This window comes from Primulina tabacum, chromosome 11 (genome assembly GCF_025594145.1).
Source record: "Primulina tabacum isolate GXHZ01 chromosome 11, ASM2559414v2, whole genome shotgun sequence".
Classification (NCBI taxonomy): domain Eukaryota; kingdom Viridiplantae; phylum Streptophyta; class Magnoliopsida; order Lamiales; family Gesneriaceae; genus Primulina; species Primulina tabacum.
In genome coordinates this window covers 39,626,880-39,641,994 of record NC_134560.1, presented here as the reverse complement: position 1 = coordinate 39,641,994, position 15,115 = coordinate 39,626,880, and the positions used below count along the sequence as shown (strand labels likewise).

At 33.3% G+C, this 15,115-nt stretch overlaps 3 protein-coding genes across 5 annotated transcripts; 1 reads left to right on the top strand and 2 right to left on the bottom strand.

Annotated features, from left to right (window-relative positions):
• Positions 1 to 1,186: 1,186 nt before the first annotated feature.
• Positions 1,187 to 6,340, bottom strand: LOC142517682 (coatomer subunit beta-1-like). 3 transcript variants are annotated; one of them, XM_075620062.1, is made up of 6 exons: positions 6,186 to 6,340; positions 3,800 to 5,873; positions 2,848 to 3,357; positions 2,478 to 2,563; positions 1,841 to 2,074; positions 1,187 to 1,407 (listed from the first exon to the last, which is right to left on the bottom strand). In XM_075620062.1, exons 2-5 carry the CDS (start codon positions 5,846 to 5,848, stop codon positions 1,870 to 1,872), a joined length of 2,850 nt encoding a protein of 949 aa, XP_075476177.1. In that variant the 5' UTR covers positions 5,849 to 5,873; positions 6,186 to 6,340; the 3' UTR covers positions 1,187 to 1,407; positions 1,841 to 1,869. The 3 variants fall into 3 exon arrangements, with proteins under 3 accessions (XP_075476177.1, XP_075476178.1, XP_075476176.1); XM_075620063.1 differs by having other exon boundaries at positions 1,187 to 1,375; XM_075620061.1 differs by lacking the exon at positions 1,187 to 1,407 and adding an exon at positions 1,431 to 1,669.
• Positions 6,341 to 7,356: 1,016 nt separating this feature from the next.
• On the bottom strand, positions 7,357 to 8,139 carry LOC142518902 (uncharacterized). The gene is made up of 2 exons (XM_075621760.1): positions 7,804 to 8,139; positions 7,357 to 7,678 (listed from the first exon to the last, which is right to left on the bottom strand). The coding sequence occupies exons 1-2, from the start codon at positions 7,927 to 7,929 to the stop codon at positions 7,619 to 7,621; spliced, it is 186 nt and encodes a 61-aa protein (XP_075477875.1). The 5' UTR covers positions 7,930 to 8,139; the 3' UTR covers positions 7,357 to 7,618.
• Positions 8,140 to 11,307: 3,168 nt separating this feature from the next.
• Positions 11,308 to 13,585, top strand: LOC142518425 (uncharacterized). The gene is made up of 2 exons (XM_075621210.1): positions 11,308 to 11,574; positions 13,018 to 13,585. The coding sequence occupies exons 1-2, from the start codon at positions 11,407 to 11,409 to the stop codon at positions 13,543 to 13,545; spliced, it is 696 nt and encodes a 231-aa protein (XP_075477325.1). The 5' UTR covers positions 11,308 to 11,406; the 3' UTR covers positions 13,546 to 13,585.
• Positions 13,586 to 15,115: the final 1,530 nt, after the last annotated feature.

Below are 15,115 nucleotides of genomic sequence, written 5' to 3'. Positions count from 1 at the left end.
AATTATAGCTAGTGGTAATAGTACAACTCAAATATTTTAAACCGCACAGCAGCTCAAGCACCACGGTTCGATTGCTCTACCAAGCAGGGACAATTATTGCACCCAACAAAATTTTTTACGTTTTACTTATTATAATACTGATATTTAATCATTATTATGATGATAAATATAATATTATTACTCATAATAATTATTATTCTTATTATAAATATTATTTTTAATGATACTATTTATTATTATAACTCTGAGAATATTTATAATTTATTAAGAATAACTGTTGCATTATTTTCATAGTGTTATGTCCTTTTTGTATTTATAATATAATATACAAAAAAAATCTATAATATCAAACAAGTCAACATTTTAAAGCTTTATTGTCTTATTTTATTCAAATATCTTAACAGCTCATTTCTAAAATAAGACATCACAAACTTATAAGTACTTAAAATATTTCATAAAATATAAGAACTTATAAATTGTTGTAAGTAAATTTAGCCAATATATTGGAGGTGAATAAAAAAAAAACTATATAATTTTAAACGACCGCATTTTAGAGGATTAAAAGTTAATTAGAAAAATGTTTGATACAACTACATAGAACTGATTGAATTTTAATACAATGATTTATATTTTTAAAAAAAATCGAGAAATAATTTTCAAATGATTCGAGATATGAAAATAGAACGAAACCAGTGAAATCAAAAAATATCCTAACACATTGAATTTAAAGCACGACTTTAAAATCATTTGATTTCAAAGACTTCCATTTACTAATGTGCTTAGGATGGATTTGAAATGAGGTACTTCAAATTCAATGAATTCAATTCCGTGCTCCAAATTTATTGTGCTTATTTGTGGTTTAGAATTCTATAGATTTCAAATCATCCTAGTTTAGTTTTTTTTTTAAAAAAAAAATTATCGTAAACCACCAGTTCTCCATCATGAGAACACGTATAATTGACCCCTACTGCTTGAGAATATAACTCATTTAGGTTGCGCTTGGACGTTAAGATTTGTTCTGTAAGCGATGATTTGATTGGATAGATATTCGATTTCATGCGTATTTCAAATCTATAATAATTATCATTGTATCTACGTAGATTAACAAACGATGAATTTTAACATAGATTCATCCAAACAATCAAATATGATAAAAAAAAAAATCCATGTATTTCAAAAATAATAACGATCGAAGTCCTGGTCCTTAGATCGTTGTGGTGATTCATGTCAAATCTGTCGCTAAATCTGAGGATACATGTCTGTATGTGCAAATCAGTCGCTTCAAAGTCTTGCATGGATAAAACTTAGATATGCCGGGACATTAGCAATCTTCGTAGCTCAAGATAGTTGCTACACAAGGAAGGTACCATGTTTGCTGAATTGGATGATAACAACGGATTCACGCGACTTACAATTTGGGCCATGCACAGTAAACAATTTGATTAAACTATGACTCAAAAATAGTGTATGGACATAAGCATTAAGCCCCAAGAAATAACACGAAAGAAACAAGAAAATAGAACCGATCTGAGACTATTTCTTTTCAACATTGGATCTTCAAAATCAATGAACTTTCCTCTGTCTTATGTTTTACGGCGCCCGCATCCAAAAAAAAAAAAAACAAAGAAGAAAAGGGAAAACAAGAGGCATCCTCTCTCGCTGCTCCGAGCTGCAGGAGAGTTGAAACCAAAAGAAAAATTTTAGGTGCAATGGGAAATATAAGTAAATAATCAAGTCAGGTCAGGAGTGAGGATCCAATCATTCATACCCCAAAACTACTAGCATTCACATTTTTTTATTAACTAAACAACTTGATCAATTTAAGAAAGCAGTTGCATACCTAAATAAGCTGTGATATAGTGCATAAGATCAGCTGCTTCCTTTCTGTTTGAGCGTGATCTTGTCACCTAAGCTGAGAGCTATTCCCTGAGTCTTGCTCCTTATCCTAATATAGCCACCTAGTTTGCCATCTGCTTGTTTCTCAATGCTCACATTCACCAATGCATCTTCTCCAAAAACACTCTTTGCATACAAGTTAGCGGCGAGGAATCCACATTTACCTTCCAAAGCAGATCTAGAAATGTAAATGTAAAAGCGAAATGAAAGGGAATTAATTACATACTACAAATTTTGTTCAAGCAAATGAGACAAAAACAAGGTAATCAAAGTCAGCTCGTAAGGATGGACCTATGTATGAGGTTATTGCTCATATAATATATTAAGGATAGACCTATTTATGAGGTTATTGCTCATATAATATATAACAGACATCTAGCATAAATTATGTTAAACAAAATGTGACAATGAAATAAAGTTTGTCAATCACGTAGTGATTCTGATAAAAACAAACGGAACAAAAACCAACATTCAGAATCCAAAACAAACCGTTATATCCATGCAAGCATTTAGCACTTGAACCCCACATGAACCGAATAAAAAGTGAACAAAGTAAAAACAGGAAAAGACAAGTGACTTACGGAGCTGCAAGGCATTTCATGTTGGTGGAAGTAATGATATGGTCAAGGAATTCTTTCTCATCTTGAATTGCAGTGTTGACAGCTACCTGTGATGAGATACTTTAAGCGTAGGCACGCAATGTAGGCGCACAAATCAATCAAAAAATCGCAGCATGAAAAATTAATAAAAGAAAAGGCCATAGCGGAATCTTAACTATCAGAATTTGGTCAATAATATATAATCATGTACACATAGATCCTGGATTTCCTCACATGCTATTATAGACTTGTATAAAGTTAGCTAAAACTTTTAAACACCGATAAAAGATTCAGTTGGTTGCAACATAAAAGAGCTGGATAGGCTCTCAAAGTGACACTGATGATATTTTACCTTGTTCTCCCACTCAAATTCTGCCCACATGGTTCTGAAAGCAGCTTCACTACAAACTGCCGGAGAGATGTAGTCCATAATGTCAATATGAATGTCATTTAGGACAATAACATTCCGCTCAAGCACATTGGAAGTCTCATAAACTATGTTCCCAAAAATTACTCCAGTTTCAGTAGAAGAAACCTTGATGTTAGCTTTGATTTGTTTGCTAGATTCAGGTGCAAGAGTGTAATTTTGTGGTCGCTCAACCAGTTTAAGATCACCCATTGTTGCCAGCTCTAAACATAGATTCTGCAGTGTCTCCTTTGTTCTATTCATAACTGTTACATCCAAGACAATATCATACTGATGCACGGTCACGTATGCTTCGGCATACACAGGGTCACTAAATCCAGTTAGCTGAAGAATGCGGTTCAACTTATTTGTATCATTTGTGTCCTTCACAAATTCCCCTGTAGCACGCTTCAAATCATCTTGAACCTCATCTTCTATCTCTACAAGGCTCATACCCTGGAAAGTATGTTAAGAACAAAGATCATAGTGCTGAAAGCCTGAATCACATGATAAAAACTACAACAAGAGACACAAAACACATTATATTTATAAGTATAAAATGCCAGCATATTCAATAACAGAAACTCCAGAACAAAAGCCTCCTAAACAGACACGTAACTTCTGAATATCATAAGATCTATCTTCATTCATGCTGGATGCTGCAGATGATATTGAAAACTTTATGTCTTGGCAAGTTTGGCTGAATACTTGAAAGGTTCATTGTGGAAGAAACAAATTATTCAATTCTTGTCAAACAGAACTATTACAGAAAAGATTATTTCAAAGAGACCCACAGAAGAACAAGTTTAACAAACAGGAGGAAATAAAGAAGCTCAAATCAGATGTAAAATGCTCACCTTCCGGCATGAAATACTGAAATCAGATGTAAAATGCTCACCTTCCGGCTTTTCAAGTGGTAGAAGTCAATAAGATCATCGGGTTGCGAATGAGAAATCTGGGTCTTTGCTTTAATTTCCAACATCTCATGCCATTGTTTATCTGAGAGCATCTTAACAAAGCTCTCATGGCACGATTTCAACCAAATCTCCCTGATACCATCATCAGTATTACAAAGCAATTTTATGCAAAGAGAAATCCTGTCATAAGAATCATTGTCAATAGGATGAGGAAGAACCGAAGATTGCCCCAGTTGAAGCATTGAGACCATGATTAGTAATGTTTTGCTTGATGCTCTATTCACTTCAATTTTGGATGATTGAACCTCTTCCAGCCTTAAAATTAGCTTTGTTAATGTGCAAGCAACAACTGCCCCAAGGAAAAAGTCACCAGTCAAAAGAAGGGATCTCAGGTTTCTAGTAGACAGAGACCCTTGAACCACAGTTGGAGGGGAGAAAACCGTTTCTGAAGCAGCACTCTGGGTAGCATAAGTTCCATCGGCAAGGATAGCAGGCCTTTTAGATGAGACAGTAATTGAGCTTGCCTGCTGCGACTTCTTTGAAGAATCATCAGTTACTTCATTTTCTTCAGAAATTGAGAAAAAGGGCAAGTCTCCAAGGCATTGCTGGATGGTCGAGATGCCACTCTCAGTTTCAGAGACAGAGAGACAATATTCTCCAATGATCCAAAGGGCACAAGAGAAGACTCGTGCAGCACGTATCTGATAGAAAGTGTCAAGCAATCTTGATACAATTGATACCCTTAACTTTGCACTGGTTTCAATTATTTCTCTAACAAAAACAATCACGTCCATGGCAGAAGCAACATTGCTATCTCCCAAGAAATCCATCAACAGATGGACAACTGTGCTGGCCACTTCAGGGAACTTTATTGCGCAAGAATGTATGGCTTGAATGAGCATTTGGCGGTACTCAACACCCTTTTCAAGATCCCCTCCTTGAGTCTTCATGACTTCCTTTTTCAAAATTAGGACAACCTCATTCACATTTCTAGGTGTAATCAATTCAAGAACGATATCAAGTGCCTTTCTTTGAATATCAAGGTTAGGGCTCGATAGTGCCCTGAGAACATCCATTATCATATCAATCATAATGTCCCGATGTGAAGTCTTCAGCTCATTAAGCCGATCAAGCACGATAAGCTTTACATTGTTGTCACTCTGCGACATAAGAAGCTGGCAATATGTATTAGCTGCAGCCCGAATTGCTGTCGGCGCAGACGACAACGATACAAGAGTCCCGGCACATTCATAAATAACCGCAGTGGAAGGGGCATTCAAAAGTGAGATTATGATTTTTATATACTTCCCTTTTTCTGCTTTATTAGTTCTACAAACTTTCCGAATCAACTCCAAGACAACCATCTGTAGCAGCTCTCCCCAGTCAGAAACTCTATCAACATTAGTCAAGAGGTAATTGATTGCTCGATCCTGCGCGCAATTAAAAAGCATCAAGAATGCGTTCCGTTTTGCTGAAGGATCTTGCTCTGACATGAGAACCTTCTCGATCGTCTCAGGTGCGTCGACCAAGTGCTGCTCGCCTTGTGGGAGTTTATAAATTGACATTATGGCGAGTATAGCATTTCGCCTGACATAAGGGTGACGATGTTCCAAGTTCGAGAGGATGGATGGGATCAAAGGCTCAAAAATCTCAACCTCATTCAACCTACAGAGGAACCTCAAAGTCACCCCACGAATGTACTCATTGGGGTGCTGCAGATTATTCCTCAAATTCTGACAAATCAAGATCATCTCGGGTAAAACGCGGCCCTTCACATCTGTTTTCTCGATGATTTCTAGGTAAAACAATAAGAGTTTCTGAACGGTGTGATCATCACAGGGCAACACATATCGAACAATGGTGATGAACAATTGAGGTAGGGTTTCACCATTAAGCAAAAGCATAATAGCTTTCTTCATTGCTTCAATTTTCGCAGGCACGTCATTACTTTCAAGTGCTTCCTTTATCTCGTTGGCAAGAGCGGACGCCCCTTTATCGAAATGAACTAACAATGAGCACGATTTTTCCATTTCACTGCTCCCCTATTTCTTCACCCTTAATCAAATAATGCAAATCCATCACACGTTGCGTAAAAATCGAAAATTTAAATTCACAAAAACTGAAAACAAATCACGAGTAAACACCACACGGGAAATTATCTTCAGCACTCAATGATCACCAAACGCAACGAAATCAAAATAAAAATCCTAAAATTTCCGATACGACTAGATCCAGCAATAAAATGAGTAGATGTCAAAGATACGATTGTTGAATTCATCACTTCCTGGGAAGTAATTAATCCAGATTTGAAAGCCAACATAGTCATTCAAGTGATTAAAATTCAGATCCAACGCCAAGAAATCTCACCTGAGGAGTTGAATAACAATCGGGCAGAAACCGAACGTTGATTTTAGATCTGTCAGTGTTGGGAGTGAATTAATGAAGCGTTCGTTGACATCGATCGATCGCCAAATCTTAGCCGTTGGATCCTAACACATCGTGTAAAAAAAAAAATCAACTAAAATATATGTTGTAAATAACATATAATGAAAACTCTTTTCGGAGATTATTATACAAACGATGAATAGGATGCATGTTCATTATACCTTCCCTTTTGGTTTTTGGGTTTGAGTAAGTCTTTTGTCAGATGATCTCACAAATCTTTATCACGAATCAACCCTACCGATATTCCATAATAAAAAACAATACTTTTAACATAAAAATTAATATTTTTTCAAAGCTGACCCAAATAAGAGATTCGTCTCACAAAATACGATCCGTGAAACCATCTCACACAAGTTTTTGTCTTCTGTTTTTTTGGTTTTTCGATATCCAAATTATTTTATTTCAATTCAATCACGGATTTAGTTGTTGTTTTAAAACAATTATAAATACCCAATGTTTCTAAAAAATAGAAAATTTCTTCTAAAATATTTATAAATTTGGAAGAAATAGAAAACATATAAAAAATTCAATATTTAATTAATGAAAAACAAATTTATAAAATTAGCAAGTCCACAAAAATATATAACAAAATCAAACGGCACAAAGTTACAATTGGAAAACAAGACATTCATTTATTTAATTTTATGCATTTTTTTATTGTTTAGTACAACTAAAACAAATTAGGTTTTTCTGTTATTTCGGTTATTTTTTCTTGAAAACCAAACCTAAAAGCCAATTCTTAAATAGTTAAAACCGAAACCAGTCAGCGAACCAAAACAACCATATTTTTCGGTTCAATTGATTTTATTCGATTTTAATTTCCTGTTAAATGAAAACAGCTCAAATTTGCGTGTAACCTTCAAAATTTTAGGCGTAAATTGCTTTACAAGATCACTAATTTTTTACAAATTTTAGACTCAAAACTCACAAGTTTCTTACAATTACAAACATGTATCAATAACTTTATCGATCCATTAAACTAATTTAATTATAGAAAATGAAAGTTGATTGCGATTTTAATCAACTAAATTGTGATTAATATCTAACTATCTAGCATCAAGATGCTACCCTTGTGCTAACAAAAATTCTACCCACATACCGATAAATTCCAAATGATGAAGCATGTAAAAAACTTCAATTGATCCTTAATTTTTTTTTTTTAAAAAAACATCAATTTAATCAGTTATTTGAACAAGAATCACCATCCATTATAAAATTGTGAAATTGGGTTCAAGGTTTTGGTCATGGAAAAAGAAACACCCGCAAACAAAACAAAATCAAGAATCGAGCTATGTAATTCAGCTAAAAAAAAAAAAACATAATTTCCAAATTCACTTGCAAGCTAGAACTATGGGTCAAATCTTCTCCACTTGTTCCTGCTGAATCTCATTATTGGTTTCAGACGGAGGCAGCCTCTGCAATAAAATAGAACAACAATCACATGGAAAGCTCTTTGGGGCATTTTATCGAACAGGTCGTGTGACAAAAAAAAAAAAAAAAAAAACCGTGCACGAGAGTTCCCGACGGACAACAGGCGTACCAGGTCAGGCTTGTAGATATTATGAACTACGGAAGCGCCGGAAAGGAGAGATACAACGACGACAGCACACGACCATGCAAACGAAGGTGTTCCTGTCGGTTGTTTCCCACCAAATCTGCGATCCATCTCTCCCGATACAGAGGAGAAATGCAAGCAGAGCAACAACTTAGAGCGAGAGAGATTTATTTATACCCGATTAGGGTCCAAGATCATCGATTCGACGAGCTCTGGAGCTGAAATTTAGAGCTAACCTCTACTATGGCTACGGCGATTTACCAAGGCCGACTGTGTGATAGTGATCAGGAGGCATCATGTCATTCATGGTAAAATTTTGTATTAAGATAAGGAGCCGGGCTTTCAATCCTGGGCCCTTGATTTATCATAATTTATTTCCCCATATTTTGATGAATATTAGTATTTTCCATTATTTAATAAAAAAAACCTAACAATATTGACAAAAAAAATCATAACAATTTGTATCCAAATCAACCAAATATTTGGGGAAAAAATTTATTTAAAAAATCTAATAGCAGTGAATATAAAATACAAATGATATTAGGTTGAACTAGGATGAGATGATTTGATTTCAACGGAGATATTTGCTTTGGGAAGAGGTTTGAACAATAAATTTGAAATGACACATTTTTAGTGCTTTTCTAATTCATCACAATCATCGTTGCAACTATATAAATTTACAAAGTGACGTGTTTAAAATATAGTAAACATAAAATTAATCCAAATAATCAAATGAATATGAAATTATGTATTTAAAATACGGTTTCAAATCCCTTAATCCAAACACACTATCAGTGTACTTGGAATTTTAAAATTAAGATAGAACTTAAAATGATCACTCGAGTCAAGTCGTTCAATCCAAATACAATCTTAACCTTGACGTAGTTGTAGCTTTAAAGTTAAAATAAAACTTAAAATGATCACTCGAGTTAAAACTTAAATAAATGACTTAGAAACAAGTGAACCCACAAATGTTAGGTCTCAAGTTCAATTTTCTACTTCCTTGAAAGTAGTCACATTAAATAACTTAGAAACTAGTGGAAAGACAAATGTTCGGCCTATACATTTGAAATAAATTTTATGAAAAAGGCGAGTGACAACCCAAAATAATAATAATTTAATTAATTATCTAATTTATAAAATAAAAAACTTAACAAATAACTACTCTCCACCAAGTTAAAATGGAACTTCATATGGTAGCATAAATTAAAGTAACTTTTCGTTGACGCTGGTCGACTTGTTTGGATTGACAAAATTCTATATCAAGTTAAATAATTTCAATTATAATTGTATTTGATTTCAAATACAGAGATAATATGATTACTATATGAAATATTTCGTCAAATTCATCAATTGAAGTGTAACAACGACAAAATATTGTGAGTTAATGCATAATCAAAGTTAGGCCAAACTAATTTTTTTTAAAAAATGATTATTAACCTTATTGGGGACACGTACAAATTAGGTTGATGTCTGAAGATATAACTTTCTTTACTCGGCATCACTAACTAGCTAGTGTTACTCAAATTTTTTTTAACAAGTATGAGATTAATAGTAAAAGCTGGGATAAAATTTGAACTCGATCAAATTTAAATATGTTTTACTTGAATCACAAAAAATAAATAAATAAATAAAAAGTTAGTAGGGGTTTCGAGTTCAAATCAGATAAAAAAAATGATTGAAATCGAATACACGAATCGTCGTTGGACATTACTAAAATATAATATATATATATAACTTAATTTTTGAAAAAAAACCAACAAAAATTCTAAGTACAATTTTTGGGTACATAATAATAACACAGAGTACATACAGTAAATGAAAGTTGACTAAAATCAAATATCAAGGAATAAATTTTTTGTTAAAATGTAATGTAGTTAAAGATTTTGGATGCAATTTATGAATACATAAAAATAAAATGCAATTAATGAAAGTTGACTAACCAAAAATCATAATAATAAAATAAAAAATAGTTGACTAAGGTCCAAAAATCATAATAAGTTTTGTAAAAATTATTTTATTGTACCATAAAGGGGAGTTTTCTTTTTTAAATAGTATTTTTCAGGACTTTTGACGAGAAAAAAATTGATACAATCTATTATAGCCTTATATATTTTTAAAAATAATATAGATAAGGTATAAAATAATTTAAAATCTAGAGATGAAATATAAAAATATAAATATTTATAATTATAATTTTACAAGAAATTATTAACCCTACAGAATCTAAACATGATCATCTAGCAAGGAATACTTTTCTCATTTAATAATTAAGAATCTTAATTGCATTTGTACCTCAATCAATCACTCATTCATGTCAACACACACGCTGCATCGTTAGTGGCAGAATAAGCACTAATGGGCTTTATATCTATTTTATTTTTATTTTATTTTTTACAAAAAGAATTTATATCTAATTCTTGGGGGAATTTATTAGGTCGAAACCATTAGAATATAAAATCAAAAAGTTAGGTATTGATAATTAATATTTTAATTAATTTAAATTTAAATGTTCAAGATCTATCTATATTTTTCATATTATAATAGTTCGAAACTTTTTTATTTTAAAAAATGCCTAAATTAAATTCAAATTTTCCAATTAACTTTTGAAGAAAAATCGAAGCATCCTCCTCTAAGTTCCAGAATCAAAAGTTGTTCGATCATCATGAGCACCATGGCATATACTATAATTTACCAAGAAAATTCTGCCCAAAGTTGATTTCAGCCTGTACATTCCAAATTGCAACTTTTTTGGCTTTCTTTTAGTATCCGGGTTTAGTTGTTTTATCTATAGAATCGTCGCTAATTTTAAATGTTGCGTTTATTATTAAAGGCGTACATTGCACGATGCGGATAATTGTATTAACGGTGTGCATATGCACGCCGCGGATAATAGTATTAACAGCGTGCACATGTACGCCGCGGATAATTTGAACTTTCAATAGCTTGCAGTTGTGCAGCGTGCAATGTGCGCCGCGATAAGAGAATTTGCGCGCTGCGAAAAGCCATTTTTGTTGTTGTGCTAGTTTTATGATGAATCTAATTAAAGCATGCTAAAAGTGAAGTAAAAATAAGAAAATAGATAAATTTAATATGTTTCAGCCAATCGTCCAACTCGATATTGTCACATCTAACTATCAGGCAAATACGCTAAACGAATAATGAATTTATGCAATCAAAGACTCGTCGTGCTAACCGTTGACATATTAATAATAAACATGCTCGTTAAATCTTCTTGTTTTTTGTGCATGTATCACTCGTTTTAAAATCCGCGACACCTGAAATCCCTTCAAAAAAATTATCTTTTGTTAATTATATATATATATATATACACACTCAAATTCCTTGCAAGAAATGTTATTGATTCCTCATCCATCTGAATCTTGAACAACCTAGTAAAATTCCCTCGTGGTGGGTTTTATTTTATTTTTAATTTTTTATGCATATGAGAAGCCTATGCAGCTATATGTTCCTTTTCCTATATATTTCGACCCATTAACCTAAATTACACCACATTCAACTACACACAATAACACACACAGTGTGTGTGAAAAAAATACAATTTTTTTTCCCATAAAAACTAGTGAAATGGAATGGAAAGATTGGTACGTAGACATAATAATTGTGCCATCGGGTTTCATGATTTTCATGAGTTATCACCTATGGCTTTGGCATAGGGTCCGATCCCAACCTCTCACGACCATCATCGGCAGAAATGCCCGTGGCCGACGATTTTGGGTCTCCGCCATCATGAAGGTACTCGCAATACTGTTATATATATATTTGTGCTTATATATACGTATATCAAATGTGGTGAAATCGAAGTTGAATCACCAAGAATTTTAAATAATCCAAACGAATTTAGAAGCGGCGATCGTCTCCATTTATTAAAAGATTTTAAAAAAATATTGCCTCCAGCTATCAGATGAAATCTTTGTTCCACCATTAATGTCCACGGAGGTACATGTTGAGTTTACTGGTGGTACACAAGATAATTTAATTTTACATGCATTATTGGTACCAAATGTTAGAATATTGACATATACACTTTTTAATAGATGTACGATGTATTTTTTTATACGCCCCCGTAGTTCAAGCCGAGAAAGTGTTGATAAGGGTAGTCGAACGCCCAACCACTGATCACATTTACCATATTTCACCAACTCAAACACTCATTGGAGGTGTTTTACGTGTAATGTATATTTATATCTATTCGAAGATGTATCTCAACCGTGTTAATTCACAAAAATTGACTTTGATTTAAGAAACTAATCGAAGGAAATTTATAGATATAGTGGAACATGCAAAGTTGAAGGAAATTTATATATATAGTGGAGCATGCAAAGTTGCAGTAATACGCCAATACTTAAAGATATCTATCTATTTATGAATATGAACGACGCATATATTTCTTATATACGTTTTTGTTTTGCTAACTTTGGACAATTTTTTTTAAAAAAATATTGGTGAAAATTTTGTGAAAAAACAAGTTGGGAAATTAAAATTTTCGATCAAATTTCAAAGATAATTTAAATTTTGATGGTTTTATTATTGTTATTACATTAATATCAATTTCATGCGTTCTTTCACACAAAATATGAAGTTTAATTTATCATCAATTTCTTAAAATAATATTCAAAAAGAAAGTGGAGAAAAGTATTTATTTATTCTCAAATGCGCCATGCGTGTAAAAGAAATTTAGGTAACGAATCTTTGTTGCAAAATCCCATTTTGATTTTGGTTTCACGCATATCCGCCCCATTTTGTAACCCTCAATCCAAATTCCTTTGTAGCACATACAGCATCTAGAAGTTGATTTCTGCCCAACTATATATATATTTTATCAATAATATAAAACTAAATGTTGTTGAGTTTGATTTCCTCGACCAACATTTTTTCGGGCGAGTCTGGTGCACATGATTTGTCCAACACAATTTACGTTGCTAACATCGTTTGCAGGTTGCAGTCGCATTAATTCAGGGTTTACCAATTTACTCAATGCATGCGTTTCGAATGATAGCAGTCGCTGGTTCTATCGTAAAAAAATAAAATTAAATAAAACTAAATTAAATACTTTTGGAGAAAAGAAAATTTAACTATTAAATTTACAATTTTCAATAAAAAAAAGATCAAATATATAAAGTTATGAATTTTTTTCCCACAAGAAGTTGGCATAAATTTCTCATAATATATTTGTAGGACAATGACAAGAAGCACATTCTGGCCATCCAAACCCTCCGCAACGCGATCATGGGGTCTACACTAGTGGCCACCACATCCATCCTACTCTGCGCGGGACTCGCCGCCTTCCTCAGCAGCACATACAGCATCAAGAAACCGCTGAGCGACACGGTCTACGGAGCCCACAGCGAGTTCATGTTGTCGCTCAAATTCATGACGATGCTACTCGTCTTCCTCTTCTCATTTGTGTCTCACTCGCTCTCGATTCGGTTCATGAATCAGGTGAACTTCCTCGTCAACTGCCCCTGTTCTGAAGATAGACTGGGCCAAACTACGATGCAAGAGTACGTGTCCGAGCTGCTGGAGAGGGGTTTTTGGCTGACCGCAGTGGGAAACAGGCTGTTCTACGCGGCTGTGCCGCTTCTGTTGTGGATTTTTGGTCCCATGTTGGTTTTTCTATGTTATGTAGTGTTAGTAATTGTTCTTTATAATTTGGATTTTGTTTTCGTTGAGGATAGTACAGTGGAGGGTGAAATGGCAGTGTAAGAAAATTAACCATTTATGCATAATAATAAACTTAGTCCTATTCCTTTAAACTTTTAAGGTCAAGGATTTTATTGATTGCCTAAACCAAAATTATAAATTATTTCTCACTGGAGAACCGTTAGATCACGTGGACCTTGATCCAACGATGATGTTGTGCACAACCAGCAATCATAAACATTGTGTATAAGGGTTCTTCATTAATTTAGTTTCAATAGTTTCCAAATGAAGCAATAATTTCCAATTATTTAAGTCACTTTTCCAACGACAAAAAATTAAATACTCTAAGCACAGAAAACAAAAACTATTTTAACGGGAGAGAAGACAAATGAAATACCAAATATTAAAATTATGTTTTATATGGTGTGTGCATGAGGAATATTAATGAAATAATTGGAAACATGTGACATTTTTTTGTCCTAAAAGACGAGGAGTTAGATTGTTCATGGAAAGGACGAAGCCAGGAAATTCCATTAGGGAGGTGAAAATGAATATTTTAAAAAATATATATAATTTACAATAATTCAGATGCGTTTAATCAATTCTATATATATATATATATATATCATGATATGTTAAAAACTGGATCTGCATGCATTGAAAAAATATATATTGTTGTATTGTATGGATCTGTGTGTACATATTTTATAATATACATACTGTGAGAACCTGAAATTCCAGCAGTAACTAGCTAGCTGAGTTCAGCAGCAATGCAAAAATTCCAGCAGAAGCTAATATTTCAGACGATGCTAATTTTTTCAGCAGACAGAATCCAGCAGCAGAAGAGTTCAGTAACGAGATTCCAGCAGATAGCTACTGATTCTGCTTAGGACTTGTAACTGAAGCATTTAACAAGGAATAAAGGCTGTTAATGACAGATTATGACCATTAATTGGGAGGCCAACTATCAGAATTTTGCATATAAAGAGCACCCTCAAATATCTGAAATGGTGTTACACAAATCTTGAGTTATCACTTGAATTTTCGAGCTAAGAGAGTACTTATTTTCGAGCAGTAGGAACCAGTAGCAAGAACAAGTAGATTCCAGACTTCAACCGAAACTTTCTAGCAAATTACAGTAAGTGGGCTTATGTATAAATATCTTGAAATCAGTTTGATAATTTCTGTTTTGAAGCAAAGTATATGTATTTTGATTTCTGATCTCTGATTTTTGAAGCATTGAAACCTAGTGAACTAATGGTAGGAATAAATATTCTGAAACATTCCTGATTCTTGATTCCTGATTACTGGCTCACCTCTTAGAGAAGAGAACATATAGGGGACTGATATCAGTTTAGCCATGAAATTCACGAACGTGCTCAGTGCTTGCTTGCTAAATTTTAAGTTAGGACTTCTGAACACTGATTCTTGTTATTACTGAATACTGATTCATGTTCTGAAAGTAAGAGTTTTTGTATATCATTCGTACTACTGTTTCTGTTTGAAAATGGTTTTGAAAACTGGGAGTTATTCCCACCCCCGCTTACTGAGTGACGACCATATCACCCACCCACCAAACCCATCTCAGATAAGAACGAGGAAGAATTATTAGAAGAAGAAGAGCATAATCAAT